Source organism: Mustela nigripes, chromosome 13 (genome assembly GCF_022355385.1).
Source record: "Mustela nigripes isolate SB6536 chromosome 13, MUSNIG.SB6536, whole genome shotgun sequence".
In the NCBI taxonomy this organism is placed as follows: Eukaryota; Metazoa; Chordata; class Mammalia; order Carnivora; family Mustelidae; genus Mustela; species Mustela nigripes.
The window spans coordinates 72716071-72732353 of record NC_081569.1 but is presented as its reverse complement, the minus strand read 5'-3'; the positions used below and the strand labels follow the sequence as shown (position 1 = coordinate 72732353).

Here is a 16283-nt window from a genome sequence, read left to right as displayed (position 1 = left end):
AGATGAACAACACTGATGAAGAGACAGGCCCATAAAGGTCAAGCATTCCACTGAACAAACAAAACTATATAAGGAATTAGCATTGTGGGGGTAGTCAAAATTCACTCCTGCTTGCTGCAGGATGCCAAGCACCGAGATAGGTAACTTAGGGTCATGGAGGAAACACCTCCTCAACTACAAACCCAAACAAGTGAAGGGTTTTTTTGGTTGTTTTTTTGTTTTGTTTTGTTTTTAAGATTTTATTTATTTGACAGAGAGAGATCACAAGTAGGCAGAGAGGCAGGCAGAGAGAGCAAGGAGGAAGCAGGCTCTCCACGGAGTAGAGAGGCCGATGTGGGGCTCAATCCCAGGACCCTGGGATCATGACCTGAGCTACCCAGGCACCCCCCAAACAAGTGAAGGTTTTTAAGAGGATTCTGTACTACGTCTCAGCAATAAAAAGATATGAACTAAAAAAATGGATTATTGATACTAGCAACAACATGTATGAATTGCAAAATTATGCTGAGTGAAAGAAGCCAGACAAAAAAGAGTACATCTTTATTTGATTCCGTTTATATAAAATTCTAGTGAGTGTGGGCTAATCTATAGTGAGAGCAGATCAGTGGTTTGGAGGGGCCTGAGAGAATTACAAAAGCACACAAGTAAACATTTAGGGGTGATGCCTATGTTTACTATCTTGATTGTGGTGATAGTAAGTATGTAAGGTTAAGGTTAAAACTTAATGAATTGTACATATTAAATATTGTGTGTCAAAATACCTAATTAAACTGTGTGTGTGTGTGTGTTCTTCGTTGTTTTTTTTTTTGTTTGTTTGTTTGTTTTTTTTTTTAGTAATTTCTACACCCAATGTGGGACTCAAACTCACAACCCTGAGATCAACAGTCCCATGCTCTTCCCACTGAGCCAGCCGTGTACCCCTGTGTGCATGCTTTTTTGTTTGTTTATTTGTTTGTTTTTTAATCTGGGAGGGAAAAAAGGGAGAGAAGACGGAAGAGGGAGAGAAAAAGAATTAATTCTAGGGCTTCTCTTGCAAATCTTACTTGCTCAAGGACACCAGATGGTGTGTGATTGTAAGATCTTTTTTCAGTACTTTGCTGCAGTTTTTATCACCAACATGGTCTATAGGCTCAGTGTTCTAGTCTTACGCAGAACTGGCCTGTACAGCCCCCTTCCCTTCAGCCAGTCCCATCTCCTTTTGAACCCAGAAGGCAACTTGGACTTCCTGTCTCTGCTTCTGCTTGCTGAGATGTTTCCTCCACCCTAAATGATCCAAATTTTCTCTCTTTTATGCCCAGTTAAGATAAGATTGATTTCACAGTCTTTCCTATCCATTCCTGCAGAAAGGGTTTTGTAACTTCTCTTAAGTTTCTCTAGTTTATTTTTTTCTCAATTTATTTTTTTGAAGATTTTATTTATTTGTCAAAGAGAGAGAGAGAGGTGGCACAAGCAGGGGGAGCGGCAGGCAGAGGGAGAAGCAGGCTCCCCGCTGAGCAAAGAGCCCAATGTGGGGCTCCATTCCAGGATGTTAGGACCTGGGCCAAAGGCAGATGCTTAACTGACCGAGCCACACAGGCAGGTGTCCCAAGTTTCTCAAGTATTTATAATCTAAACTGCTTTTTTGACACCTTTTTGCTGCCTTGTATTATTTGCTTTTCATGTGCATGTCTTAATCTTCTCAACTAGATTATGAACTTCCTCAGGGCAGGGACTGGGTCATATTTATCTCTGTGTCTCCCCAAGGCGTTTAATACGTGCTCAGTAAGTGTCAATTTTTAAATACCTCACTCCGATAGTCTTCCCACAGCACTTTCTCAGCCATTATCTCATTTGATCATTACATCAACACTCCGAGATTGGAGGAGCTAGAAATATGTTATTTCCTCCTTCTGACAAATAAGGAACCTTAAGCCCAAGGTTATTGAGAGAGGGAGAGAGCGAGAGAGAGAGAAATGGAATAGATAATTGCATAGGAAGGTTTGATCTGATTCAAGGCTTCCCATGGCTCTCCCCCTCCCCTCCTTTCTACCCTACCTGAAGACAGTCCCCTCTCTGCACACTTCTCCCATTCCCCAAGTCCTTTAGAGCTGCTTAGCCAAAGTATCCTATTATAAAAAAAAAAAGTACCCTATTATAAAACCGGACAACTATGAGACATGAAATTTCAGTTGATTTCTGATCATCTCTGAGTCACCAAAGCATGCTTGCTATTTTGTTCCAAGTATCGTTTGTTAGGAACATTATGCCTGATATTTAATGATGCCGCACCACAGAGCTGAGGAAGCATAAATGATTTTTAAAAGCCGTAGAAAATGACAACACTTTAATATTAAGCATGAAAGGTGGCAGCTGACAAGATGACCAGAGATATAAAATTTCTGCTCTGGATCACATTATCCCTCTAAGTATTGCTAGTAGAACTCTCTAGTTGGTACTAAAGGAAACGATGAAATTCTCTACCACTCTACATGCCTAACCGAGGCTCCTTCCCCACCACCCCAGACTATCAGCTTCTCTGATGCAAGAGATTTAAGAAACTTAGTGTAATTTACTTAGTATCAAATACTGTTTTTGAAATAATTCCCTTAATGACTACATTCCAGTCCACTTTGAAAATAAGGTGGGAGAGGTAATTGTTCCCCTCCTGCCTTGCGACCTCCTGCTCAGATCCCTCTTCGGCTGAAAGCAGTCAGAGAATATGGAACCCTGAAATACTGGTCTATATAGGGTGTCAAAAAGCAGAATGTGCATCTGGGGGGCAAATGGAAGACATTTAGCTCATTGGTCTAGAGATGGCCAGTGACCCAGTCTGGCCAATGAGACATAGGGGAAAGTCTGCTGGGTACTTTGGGAAAGGTTTTCTTCCTTGACTGAAGGCTCCTCTCCTTCCTTCTTGCTTGGGATGCTGTTGAGTTGGATGTGCTTCTTGGATTTCTGCAACTACCCTGTGACCATGAGGGAACTGCAGAGAACTACAAAGAACACTGCCCACAGAACAGTTAAAATGCTCTGGAACCTTCAGCTCCAGATTTATTCTTAAGCAAACAATAAATGCCCCTATAGTTTAAAAAGGAGGCAGGGAAGGTAGGAGGGAGGGAGGAAGAGCGAGAGAGAGCACAAGTGACAGAACTAGCGAGCTGAAGGATGAGAGATAATGGATAGGTTAGAGAGCCTGGGGCAGGAAATTAGAGAAAAAGCTGACCTTGGGGGCTGTGCCAGAGCTAAGAGGCTGGCAGGCTCAGTGTGGGCAGGAGGTCTGGGAAGGTTCAGAGGGCCACCGGGTCAAGTTTAGACGCTGTGAGCTGCGACCTCAAACAAGTTACTTAATTTCCTAGCGCCTTAGTTTTCCCCTCTGTAAAATGGGTATGATTGTGACTTCCTCATAGGCCACTGTAGAAACTTACAAGAGATCTAAGGGAGGAATGGCAAGTAAACCCTTGCTTGACACAGTTCCTGACTCACTGTAGGCCCTCAATAAATGTTAGCAATCATTACCATTTTTCTCAACATTTGCCCTCAGCAAGGGGGAGGTACTCAGAAAAAGGGGCCAAGAGTCCCTACTGGCTCTAATAGCCAGGTTCCCAGGCGGTTGAGGACCCAGGGCTAGCGCTCGGCGGGGGGCGGACCCGCCGTTCCCGCCTCGAGCGTGGCCCCGCCCCTCTTCCCCTCTCTGGAGGACTCGCGCGCACTTCGGGCCTTTCGCGTACCTCCCCCGACCTTCCCGCGCGGTCCTCCCGGGCCTATCTTCCCCCAGCCTCAGCGGCCGGCCCGAGTGAGAGGTTCCGGAGCCCGGGCGCGGGCGTGGTTTCGGGGTCGACGCTTCGGGCCAGCTCGCCCCAGCCGGCTCCGTACGGCCGCGGGAGCTTCAGGGGCCCTCGCGTGTGCAGGTTTGCCTCGGAGAGTCGGCGGGCCGCGCTGAGGGGAGGCGGAGAGCTGGGAGGGTTAGTGCCGGCCCCTGGCCGCCGCGGCCGCCCTCGCCCTTGGGAATCCTTGGCTGCCCAGACAGAAGGGAAGTAGGCGCCGGAGAGCCCGCTCTGCATTTTGATTCATCTCGGGCCCTGTGAGGGTCACATCTTGTGAAAATACCTGTAAAATCAATTTAACGTTCAGTGCAGCGTGTAAAGACAGCTCTAAGAATTTAAAAGACGCCTGAGTCAGAACATTTAAATGCTTGGGTCCCTGTAGCAGCGTTTTAACACGTCTGAGTGCAGAGGGTGGAGAATCAAGCCTGATCGCCGCCTTCGTTCACGCCCTGTAACATTTTAAAAGGGTAAAGAAAGGCACCCCAAGAAAACCCAAGTGGGCAGTTCCCCTAGGGAGGGAAGAACAGCTGACTTTTAAATTTTGTGTTGGTCCTCATTTCTGTGTGAAATTTGCCTGTAGAACTTAGGTCAACGATAAACAGAATTGTTAAAACACTGGGCTTAACTAACTAGTGGATTTTGTTGACAGGTCGATTGTGTTGTTAATTCTCGGTGTCTCAGCCAAGGCAGGATTCATTTATCTCCGTTCTGCAGGTGGAAAAAAGTTTGGCATGAAAAACAAAAAATGTTTCCCTTAAATTCACACAGAAGGAACTGCAGAGCTGCAAATTAAGTCTTAGCATTCCGACTCCTCATCTGTGTTCCCCTCTGGACGAAGTTGCAAAATAAATGAGTACTTACTTTGATGCTGCTCATAAAGCGAGGGAGTAAACCAAATGTTCTGTGAACTTAAAGTGTTAAATCATAATAACCTTCGATGTCTTGTGCTTTGGGAGACTCAGCTGCCCTTTAGAGTTGATATCTTACAGAGAGGAGTGGGTGGAGCAAAAAAAAAAAAAAAAGAAAGAAAAGAAAAAAAAAGAGGAACATCACCTCAAGGGAAAAATTTAGTCTCCAGAGCCCACAGAATGCCCACCTTTGCTTCCCCTTTGTGTTGATGTCATACTTTTCAGTGTACTCCGTGTTCTGGCAAAACACCTGACAGCTCCCATCCCAGCCTCAGCTGCATTAACCACACTCTTGCCTTGTTCTTTTGGTACTGACCTTCCTGTCAGTCTTCTTGTCAAGCTCTTTACTTAAGGTGCTCCTTACTAATGCTGTTATGTGAAAAGCAGTTGTTGTTTAAGTGCGGAATGATTTGTCACTCCTGAAGGATGATTCTAGAGTTAATGATCAAAAACTACCAACAGATTTTAGATGAAAGGACAAGTTAAAGAAGCTCAAGAAACTATTTTGTGGAATTTGATAGCGGAGTTATTTGACTGGGGGGAAAAAGCGGACATTGGATGCCCCCCCCCCTTTCCCCAGTTCACTCATAACTGGAAAGCAGCAGCTCAGGTTTAACTTAGACATAATGTTGAGGGGAGGGGAGCATCCTTCTGTTTAGTGAATTGGAAAATTTTCTTTCTGAAGGAGGCTCCTTTTTTGACAGCTTGGAACAAGTGGAAACGTTTATGTGCTTAGAATGCAAATGGTTTTGCCACTTATAAGTCTGCCCTTAAAACTTGTAGAGGAGCTTGGGACCCAGGGTGTGTGATATAGTCTCTCCCTGTAAGAGGCTTCCCTGTGGTTCTTCCCCAGGTTGCAGACAACAGAAATGTGAACCCAAGGTAGTTTTCTTGAAGAAGCCACCCAACTTACTCACTCCTTGTTCTCTTTCACTCAGTTCTACACATTAAGAACCTCGAGAAAATCAGATGGCATCCGGGGATTTCTGCTTACCCGGAGAAGGGATGGAAATACTCCAACAAGGTAAGGAGGCCATTTGAAGGACGTTTGATGACTTACCCAGGGAGGTCGGAGCCAGATTCTTGCTTTCTATAATAAAAAGGATTTATAAAGTTCACCAGTATGGTTTGTCACATAAAATCCAAAGTTTCTGGGGGAAACTAGAATACATGAAGACTCTTGGACACTCTCTTATTAGAAAACAGACAACACCGGCTCCTCTTAAGTACTCCTGTTAAGTACCCACCTGTGCAGTAGACTAAAAACTCAAGTTGCTTCAGTGCTGTGTCAGCAGGCATAACCTGAAGAGAAGAGTGGCCAGCAAACTCTGTGAAGAAGGCTTCCTTCCTACCTGGGTCTTGAATTTTCTCATATCTTGTACTCCAAAATCTCAGATCCTGACGTATCTTGAATTCTTCCCCTATCTCAAACCCTTTCTATATCTTGACTCCTTCTGTAACTTGAATTCTTTTCCTATCTCAAAGCCTTTCTATATCTTGAATCCTTCAAGAACTTGAATCTTCTATATTTTGAACATTGCCATGTTGATCTTTCAGTGCCTGAGGGGGAGAAAAAAGGGAGAGTTCTTATTTTCCAAAAGGACTTTCTCATGGTCCAAAGAATGAAAGTTTGTTTGGTAAGTAGGAATGAAACAGAAGACCACAGCAGAAAGCATGTAGGAATAAGAGATGGAAAGAGAGGCCCTTGGGCTGATGGAATAACTACAGGATCCCAGTTTCTTGCACTTTTTCTCATGTTTGTGCTGCTCTGAATCTACTTGGGTTACTCAGCTCTCTTTACAATAAAAATTTAGTTCAGTTTTTCAGTTAGTCCTGAGTATACCTTCTTGCAGTCTTGCTTATGCAACTAGAGAACACATCCAAAGTTGGAACTTTACCTTTGGAGTTTTTTTCCCCCCTTCCTCAAGAATTCTAGTTATTCTGTGTGAATGAGACATTTGGAGTACTATGGTGACCCCTACTAAAAGGTCCCTTTTTCCTGATTGTCTCTATTACTTTCTTTTTCTTTTCTTTTTTTTTTTTAAAGATTTTATTTATTTATTCGACAGAGAGAGATCACAAGTAGGCAGAGAGAGAGAGAGAGAGGAGGAAGCAGGCTCCCTGTTGAGCACAGAGCCCGACACGGGACTCAATCCCAGGACCCTGAGATCATGACCCGAGCCGAAGGCAGCGGCCCAACCCACTGAGCCACCCAGGGACCCCAAATATACTTCATTTTCTAAGCTCTTGGTTTCATTAGTGATTCATTACCTAATTCTTGATTAATATCTTTATGTGTATGTGTTAGTGTGTATATATAGGTGCTTGTTACCTTTGAATATTGCCTCGAGTTTATTTGTGGGTTTTTTTTTAATATTTTATTTATTTATTTGACAGACAGAGATCTCAAGGAGGCAGAGAGGCAGGCAGGGGCGGGGTGGGGTGGGGGGAAGAAAGCAGGTTCCCTGCTGAGCAGACAGGCCAATGCGGGGCTCGATCCCAGGATCCTGGGATCATGACCTGAGCCGAGAAGGCAGAGGCTTTAACCCACTGAGCCACCCAGGTGCCGCTATGGGGTTTTTTTTTTTTTTTGAACATTTCGTTATATTTCAAAAACTTCCCTACCAAAAAACTAGAGGTTTTTGGAAGTGAGTATTAAGCTAAGAGTAATACTCAATTAATATAATGATACCTTCTTTGCTTTTTTTTTTTTTTTTTTAATTTCTTTTGCCCCTGTGGGGGACATCCTATGAAGTGTGCAGCAAACAGCTTCCTCCTTGTAACCTGAGTGAAGAGGACCTGTTACGGAACCCACATTTCGGCAAACTGCTGCTGGGTCTGTCACAGCACATGGATGAGAGTGGCTTAAGCCTCACCCTGGCAAAGGAGCAGGCGCAGGTAAGAGCCCTGGGAAGAGGGATGGGAGGAGAAAGGAAAAATCTTTCAAGAGAGAAAGAGGTTCCTACCTGGGATTTTTTGGTTTCCTAGGCATGGAAGGAAGTTCGACTCCATAAGACAATATGGCTGAGGTCTGAGATTTTACAGAGAGTCATTCAAGAGCTGCTTGTGGACTACTATGTAAAGACACAAGACACAAATTTAACTTTGGACGACAAAAAGGTGAAGCAGGAGAGATGCAGTAGGGGGTGCTTACCAGCTGCAGGAGTGACCAAACCAACTATGGCTTTACCTCTTTATATGCTCTGGGGTAAATAGGAGCTTCGAGTAATAGTTATCAAAGAAGAAATGGACTTGAGGGTCCTGGCTGTCTCGGTGGGTGGAGCTTGTGACTCTTGATCTTAGGGTTGTGAGTTCAAGCCCCACAATGGGTGTAGAGATTACTTAAAACACAAAATCTTTTAAAAGAAGAAGAAATAGACTGTGTGTCTATTCTGCTATAGTTATAGCAGAAGAGGTGGGTGTGTTGTTAAGAGTTTTGAAAAGAAAGATTGATAGGAGAAGGCACTGGCAGCTGAAGGGGATAACATGTTTGAGGACTTTGAAAATGTGTGAAGAACTGGTTTATGAGGATGGAGGAGGTGGAGTGGGAGAAGTTTTATAGTAACTTCTTTTGTTTTTTATTCTCTTTCAGTTTCACGAGACCCTTGAACAGCGGCTACTCGTGACTGAACTGACACGACTATTGGGTCCCAGCCGGGAGAGGGAAATGCCTCCACTGCTGGGGCTGGAGAAGGCGGACCTTCTGGAGCTCATGCCCCGCTCAGAGGTGGGGGTTGAGCAGATACTGGGATCAAAAAAGTGAAATGGCTTAATTTCTCCCATATATTTAAACATTTTTTTGTTAGACTTTATTGTTTTTGTAAAAATGATACACATTCGTGAGGGCCAAACTCAAATAAATAAGAAAAATGTTACACAGAAGAAAGTAAAAGCTGAAATTCTACATTTAGAAATAAATACAGTATATCATATACAGCTCAGCATAAATGGTATTGTAGCCTTTATGCTTGTATAGTGAATGTAATCTGTTTTCACTTAATATATTTGGGACTTTTTTCAAGTCAATAAATAAATATAAATAAGATGATAACTTCTAACGCACACTTAACACAGTGCCAGCAGGCACATGGTCTGTGCTCAGTGTTCTTATTATATCATAAGTTTATTTTTTAAATTATTTATTTATTTATTTGAGAGAGAGAGTGCAGATGAGGGGAGAGGCAGAGGGAGAGGGAGAGAAAATTCCAAGCCGACTCCCTGCTGAGCATGGAGCTGACTCAGGGCTCAGTCTCACAACCCTGAGATTATGACCTGAGCTGAAATCACAAGCCAGATGCTTGGGCACCTGGCTGGCTCAGTTGGTTAAGCAACTGCCTTCGGCTCAGATCATGATCCCGGAGTCCTGGGATTGAGTCCCGAATCGGGCTCCCAGCTCCATGGGGAGGCTGCTTCTCCCTCTGACCTTCACCCCTCTCATGCTCACTCTCACTCTCTCTCTCTCTCAAATAAATAAATAAACTCTAAAAAAAAAAAAAAAAAGAAAAAGTCAGATGCTCAACCAACTGAGCCACCCAGGTGCCTCTATATCATCAGTTTAAATCACTGATAGGATCCCATTGTATGGGGGCACCTGGCTGGCTCAGTGAGTAGAGCTTGCAGCTCTTGATCTCAGGGTGATGAGCTTGTGCCCCACATCGGGGGACGGGGGACAGATTACATTAAAAAAAAAAGGATTCCATTGTATGGATGTAGCATAGTTTGCTTAACCTTAATGACAGATATAGTTGTTTCCACATTTTTGCCCTTAGAAACCACACTGATAGTAACAGACTCGTTCATAGGTGTATTTGCCTTTGTATGATTACATGTTGGTATGTATTGCCAGTTCCCCACCTTTTCATTTTTTTTCCCCAAAGATTTTATTTATTTATTTATTTGACACAGAGGCAGAGAGAGAGAGATCACAAGTAGGCAGAGAGGCAGGCAGAGAGGGGGGAAGCAGACTCCCTGCTGAGCAGAGAGCCTGATGGTGGGGGTCGATCCCAGGACCCTGAGATCATGACCTGAGCCAAAGGCAGAGGCTTAACCCACTGAGCCACCCAAGTGCCCCCAACATGGGGTCTTGACCATCATTTTATTCTTTGCAAATTTGATAGGCCAATGAAAATGAATCTTCCTGTTGTCTCTTGATGCATTTTTCTTGGTTATCATTGAGTGTTACCATCTTGTACTCACTGGTGGATCTTAGTTCTAATAATCTATTTGCATCTCTCTTTTTGCTTCTGTGGTTCTAGGATTTTGTGTGGATGAGAGCTCGGCTCCCACTGGAAGTGGAGGAGCAGCTCAAAAAGAAATGTTTCACCCTACTCTGCTACCATGACCCCAGTTCAGGTAAGGGCTGGCACTCTGCTCTGTTCACACCTGACCTTCAGTGTCCCTGGTCTGCTCTTCTGCGAATAATGCTTTGAATTTTAGATTTGGGACAGAAGCTAGGAAGCACTGGAGATGCTTATTTGTTTGCTTCCTTGCTGGTAGAATACAGGCAAGGAATTGTGTGAGAACTTTTATTCAGCAAGGTACCAAGTGTCCTCTTACTGCAGGGAAGGATGAGTTCATTCATCTCTAGAGAATTGGAGTGGAATAGGGAAGAACGTTTAGGCTAATAGGTATTCCCTTAATCTTCATTTCTATGCCTTAAGAATGAAGGGCCAAATCTGGACTTAAAGGTAAGAGTGAGGGGCATGAGGCTGGCTTGGTTGGAAAAGCATGTGACTCTTGATCTCGGGGTCATGAGTTTGAGCACCATGTTGGGTGTAGAGGTTATTTAAATTAAAAAAAAAAAAAATAAGGGTAAGAGCGAAGAGAACTAGGCCATTTTAACAGGACACCAGGAGAAAACCTAAAGAGAATTTGTAGGGCTAGATATGGGATAGTGCGCTGAAAAATAACCTCAGAAGGGCAGTAGCAATTAGGGTTTTCCTGTCTAGTCTTCTCTCTGTCTGTCTGTCTGTCTGTCTCTCTCTGCCCAGTGGGGAGCCTGCTTCCCCCTCTCTCTCTCTGCCTGCCTTTCTGCCTACTTCTGCTCTCTGTCAAATAAATAAATAAAATATTAAAAAAAAAGAAAAGAAACCTTTAAAAAAATTTTATTTATTTGAGGGAGAGAGAGAGTGAGCGAGGGAGCAAGAGAGAAAGCACAAGTGGTGGTTGGGGAGAAGCAGCAGAGGAAGAGGGAGAAGCAGGTGTCCCACTGAACAGGGATCCCGATGTGGGGCTTAACCCCAGGACCCTGAAATCATGACCTGAGCCAAAGGCAGACACTTAACTGACTGAGCCACCCAGGTGCCCCAGTCCTCTGTCTCTTTGCCCAGATTCAGACGGTGAAACCTTGAAGGCAGCAAAGGTGTGGAAACTGGCAGAGGTCCTAGTGGGTGAGAAGCAGCAATGCCAGGATGCCAAGAGCCAGCAGAAGGAGCAGATGGTGCTGCTTGAGAAAAAGAGTGCTACCTATTCCCAGGTTTGTCAGGGGACTGGGATATCCCCCTCTGTCTTTTATCCTGGCCCTAGAGACTCTTTTGGGGGAGCCAAGGAGTTTTGATTTGCCTTTTTTTCTACTGACTTGTGGTTTTGCCTTCTCCCTGCCTCCTGGGGGCTCAGGTGCTTCTGCGCTGCCTTGCCTTGCTGCAGAGGCTCCTTCAGGAGCACCGGCTGAAGACTCAGTCTGAGCTGGACCGCATCAATGCCCAGTACCTAGAGATCAAGTGCAGTGCCATGATCCTTAAGCTGAGGTGAGCCATATGACCCTTGTGGGTCTCAGGAACTCTGTCTCACATACCAACCCGTCCAACCCTCTCCCTCAACTCTCTTTTCCTCTCTGCCATGCCTAACATCCTATGGGTCTTGGGTTAATGCCACACAGCAGTGGTAGCCATTGGATTACCCAGAAGTGTCCAACATTTTTTTTTTTTTTAAATTTTGGGACTCCTGGGTAGCTTAATCAATTGAACATAAGCCATCAGCTCAGGTCATGATTCCAGTGCCCTGCAATTGAGTCCCACATCAGGCTCCTTGCTCAGGGGGGAGCCTGCTTCTCCCTCTGCCTGTGGCTCCCCCTGCTTGCGTGCTCTCTCTCTGGGAAATAAATGAATAAAATATTTTTTAAAAAGATTTATTTATTTTGAGGGGCACCTGGGTGGCTCAGTTGTGAGACGTCTGCCTTGGGCTTAGGTCACGATCCCAGGATCCTGGGATTGAGCCCTGCATCAGGCTCCCTGCTCAGTGGGAAGCCTGCTTCTCCCTCTCCCACTCCCCTGCTTGTGTTCCTTTTCTCAGTGTCTCTCTCTCTGTCAAATAAATAAATAAAATCTTTTTTTTAAATGAATAAATAAAAAGAGAGTCTCAGTTAAAAAAAAAAAAGATTTATTTTGAGAGAGCACACAAGCATGTGTGGTGGGAAGGAGCAGAGGGAGAGGGAGAGAGAGTCCCAAGTAGACTCAGCGCTGAACTTAGAGCCCAACTATGGGTTCTATCCCACAATGCTGAGATCATGACCTGAGCCAAAACCAAGAATCAGATACTTGACCGACTGTGCCACCCAGACACCCCCATTCAACATTCTTGAATCTTCTTTTATTTTTAAATATTATTTATGTATTTATTTTAGAGAGGGAGCATGCCAGCGGGTGGTTGGGGAGGGGGAGGAAGGAGCAGAGGGAGAAGGACAAACAGACCCTGCACTGAGTGCAACTTGGAGCTGGGTCTCACCACCCTAAGCCAGAATCAAGAGTCAGACGCTCAACCAACTGAGCTACCCAGGTGCCCCTTAAGTCTTATTTTAAAGCCTGAAATAGGTGCTTTCTTGTGAGATACGTTACTCAGGAATTCAGAGGGATCTTGCTTTTCCTGTCACTGCTTAGCACACGTCTTGACCACGGGCAGGTACTGTGTCCTGTTCCTAACTCTGCTGCCGTCAGGGACCCTCAGCATTTCTTTCTTCCCTCTGTCAGGATGGAGGAGCTAAAGATCTTGTCCGACACTTACACTGCTGAGAAAGTTGAAGTTCATCGTCTCATTAGGTGAGAACTCCCAAGGGCCTGGTCCTGCTGCTCAGGGCTGGTCCCACACTCTCCACACCCATTCATGTTAACGTATTCACATTCTTGTCTGCTTGCTGAGGAACCAGATCCTTACGTTGTATCTTTTGTTCCCCGGGCATATAGGGACCGTTTGGAGGGGGCCATTCGCCTACAAGAGCAGGACATGGAGAAGTCCCGACAGGTCCTGAGCACCTATGAGGTCCTTGGGGAGGAGTTTGACAGGCTGGTAAAAGAGTACACTTGCCTCAAGCAGGCAACTGAGAACAAGCGCTGGGCCCTCCGGGAGTTTAACAAGGCCTGCCGCTGACCGCTACCTCGCCGGGGTCCGGAGGTGGACTTCCACATGGGTGCGGCCTCCCCCTCCTCCTGCTTGAAAGGACCACCTCTACCTCAGGCCCACTTTTACTCCGGGAGTGTGGGGACACTTACTTGAAACACTGCAGTGGGCTAGACACCATCCTGGTTTTTCTTCCTTGTTTATAGTGACTGAGTTTCTTCTGGGAAATGGAGCAGATTTATATAATTCTGTGTGCAACTCTTTGTCAGTGTCGGCCCTGTGTTATATTTGATTATCTCCTGAATAAAGTGATGATGCTTCCTTCAGGCACAGATGAAAAAAGAACATCAAAGACTAGGTGGGTGAGGAGGGGAACTGAGTGGATCCAGACAAACAGATGTGTAATGCTTACGCTAAGAGTGGGAGGTGGGAGTACCGGCCTGCCTGCCCAGAGTTTTAGAGGCCTCATTCTTGGAGAGCAGACATGGATTAAATCTGGGCTTGCTTTCGAAGAACTGTAATATCCAGAGGATGGCTGGATGCCACAGTGGATAGGGGTAGGGGATGATTCTGTCACCAAGGCTCTCAGTGGGGTGGTTAGCATAAAGCAGCAGGGCACCTAGCCCTGTTACAGGGTAGGACACAAGCCTGGTTCCTGCTGGCGTGATTTGAGGGTCACTTTTTTCTCTGAAAGCAGACAGTGGGAAGAGATCACCCCAAGGAACCAAGTTTCCCAGTCCACTTAGCTTAGAGCAAGGCAGGGCCTGATGGCATCAAGGTCAGAAACTGAGAACTAAAGCAGAAGACCTCCACCCTTATTTAGAAGAGCTTCTCAAACTACCTTTTTTTTTAAGATTTTATTTATTTATCTGGTAGAGAGACAGTGAGAGAGGGAACACAAGCAGGGGCAGTGGGAGAGGGAGAAGCAGGTTTCCTGCAGAGCAGAGAGCCCGATGTGGGGCTTCGTCCCCAGGACCCTGGGATCATGACCTGAGCTGAAGGCAGATGCTTTACAGCTGAGCCTAAGATTTTATTTTTAAGTAATCTCTACACCCAGTGTGGGATTTGAACTGAGCCACCCAGGTGCCCCTCAAACTACTTTCAAGGGAGACTGTCTTGAGGTGTTCTGCTACAATAAATAATGATGGTCTTGGATTGGTTCATAGAAAAAACTAAGGTCTTTAATATAATTTAGATTTTTTTCTATAAATGGTACTTACTGCCATTTATCTACAAGGAAATGTTGGCCTATATGAAATTCACAAATCACAAACAGATTAATGGAGAAAGTCAGAAATAGTCAATTTTGCTTAGTTTTATACTTCTTCTTTCCCCCAGAAAAGTGGGGTAGTTTCAAACTTACAGAAAAATTAAAAGAAAACACCAGTATAGTCTTAGCAACTAAACACCAGCATAGTTTTAGCAACCCAGATTCAACAATTATTAACATTTTGATTTTTTTTTTCTCTCTCTCCCTCCTCCCATACAAACTGATATATAGTTATACAGACTTTTTTCTTTCAGAGCCATTGTGTATAGTAAGTTACAGATGTGATATATCATTCCTTAAATACTTAAGCAGGCAACTTTTTTTCTTTTCTTTTTTTTAACATGTAATGTATTATTTGCCACAGGGGTACAGGTCTGTGAATCGTCAGGCTTACACACTTCACAGCACTCACCATAGCACATACCCTCCCCAATGTCCATAACCCAACCACCCTCTCCCTCCAACCACCCATCCCCAGTAACCCTCAGTTTGTTTCCTGAGATTTAGAGTCTCTAATGGTTTGTCTCCCTCCCCATCCCATGTTGTTTTATTTTTTCCTTCCCTACCCCCCACAATTCCTCATATTAGAGAGCTCATATGATAATTGTCTTTCTCTGATTGACTTTTTCACTCAGCATAATACCCTCTAGTTCTATCCACGTCGTTGCAAATGGCAAGATTTCATTTCTTTTGATGGCTGCAAAGTATTCCATTGTATATATATACCACACCTTTATCCATTCATCTGTTGATGGACATCTTGGCTCTTTCCATAGTTTGGCTATTGTGGACATTGCTGCTATAAACATTCGGGTGCACATGCCCCTTTGGATCACTACATTTGTGTCTTTAGGGTAAATACCCAGTAGTGCGATTGCTAGTTCGTAGGGTAGCTCTATTTTCAACTTTTTGAGGAACCTCCATGCTGTTTTCCAGGATGGCTGCACCAGCTTGCAGTGTAGGAGGGTTCCCCTTCCTCTGCATCCTCGCCAGCATCTGTCATTTCCTGACTTGTTAATTTTAGCCATTCTGACTGGTGTGAGGTGGTATCTCACTGTGGTTTTGATTTGTATTTCCCTGATGCCGAGTGATGTGGAGCACTTTCTCGTGTGTCTGTTGGCCATCTGGATATCTTCTTTGCAGAAATGTCTGTTCATGTCTTCTTGATTGGATTATTTGTTCTTAGGTGTTGAGTTTGATAAGTTCTTTATAGATTTTGGATGCTAGCCCTTTATCTGATATGTCATTTGTGTATATCTTCGTCCATTCTGTCAGTTGTCTTTTGGTTTTGTTAACTGTTTCCTTTGCTGTGCAAAAGATTTTAATCTTGATGAAATCCCAACAGTTCATTTTTCACCAGGCAATTCTTCAAAATAAGGGCATTCCTCTGTATAACTAATAAAATTATTATACCTAAAATGAATAATTTCATAATATCTATTATCTAGGTCATATTAAAATTTTCCTAATTTGTTTTCTTGGTCTAGGATCCATTGAAGGTCTGGGTATTACATTTGGATGTTAGATTTGTATTATCTGTGTTTGTTTTTTTTTGTTTTTTTGTTTGTTTGTTTGTTTTTAAAGATTTATTTATTTATTTATTTGACAATGAGAGAGCACAAGCAGGGGGAGCAGAAGAGGTTCAAAGCACACTCCTCTCTGAGCAGGGAGCCTGACGTGGGGCTTGATCCCAGGACCCTGAGATCACTACCAAGCCAAAATCAAGATGCTTAACTGACAGACACTTAACCAACTGAACCGCCCAGGCACCCATGTTTTCTTTTGTTTTTAATACGCTCTGTGCCAAATGTGGAGCATGAACTCATGACCCCAAGATTGAGAATCACATGCTTTACCAACCTGAGGTGGCCAGGTGCCCCTGGATATTAGGTTTCTTTAATATCTTTTAAAATAGAACATTCGTCCTACCATCCATTTATTTATTTATTTGTTTGTTTGTTTGTTTATTTA

The 16283-nt window shown here is 44.2% G+C and overlaps 1 protein-coding gene across 3 annotated transcripts; it reads left to right on the top strand.

The window, feature by feature from the left end:
- The first annotated feature begins 3675 nt into the window (after window positions 1–3675).
- HAUS4 (HAUS augmin like complex subunit 4) lies at window positions 3676–13368 on the top strand. 3 transcript variants are annotated; one of them, XM_059372892.1, is made up of 10 exons: window positions 3676–3941; window positions 5650–5735; window positions 7467–7609; window positions 7700–7831; window positions 8304–8438; window positions 9967–10063; window positions 11041–11186; window positions 11327–11457; window positions 12676–12744; window positions 12889–13368. In XM_059372892.1, exons 2-10 carry the CDS (start codon window positions 5681–5683, stop codon window positions 13070–13072), a joined length of 1092 nt encoding a protein of 363 aa, XP_059228875.1. In that variant the 5' UTR covers window positions 3676–3941; window positions 5650–5680; the 3' UTR covers window positions 13073–13368. The 3 variants fall into 3 exon arrangements, with proteins under 3 accessions (XP_059228875.1, XP_059228876.1, XP_059228874.1); XM_059372891.1 differs by having other exon boundaries at window positions 3677–3887; XM_059372893.1 differs by lacking the exon at window positions 7700–7831 and having other exon boundaries at window positions 3676–3887.
- The last annotated feature ends 2915 nt before the right edge of the window (window positions 13369–16283 follow it).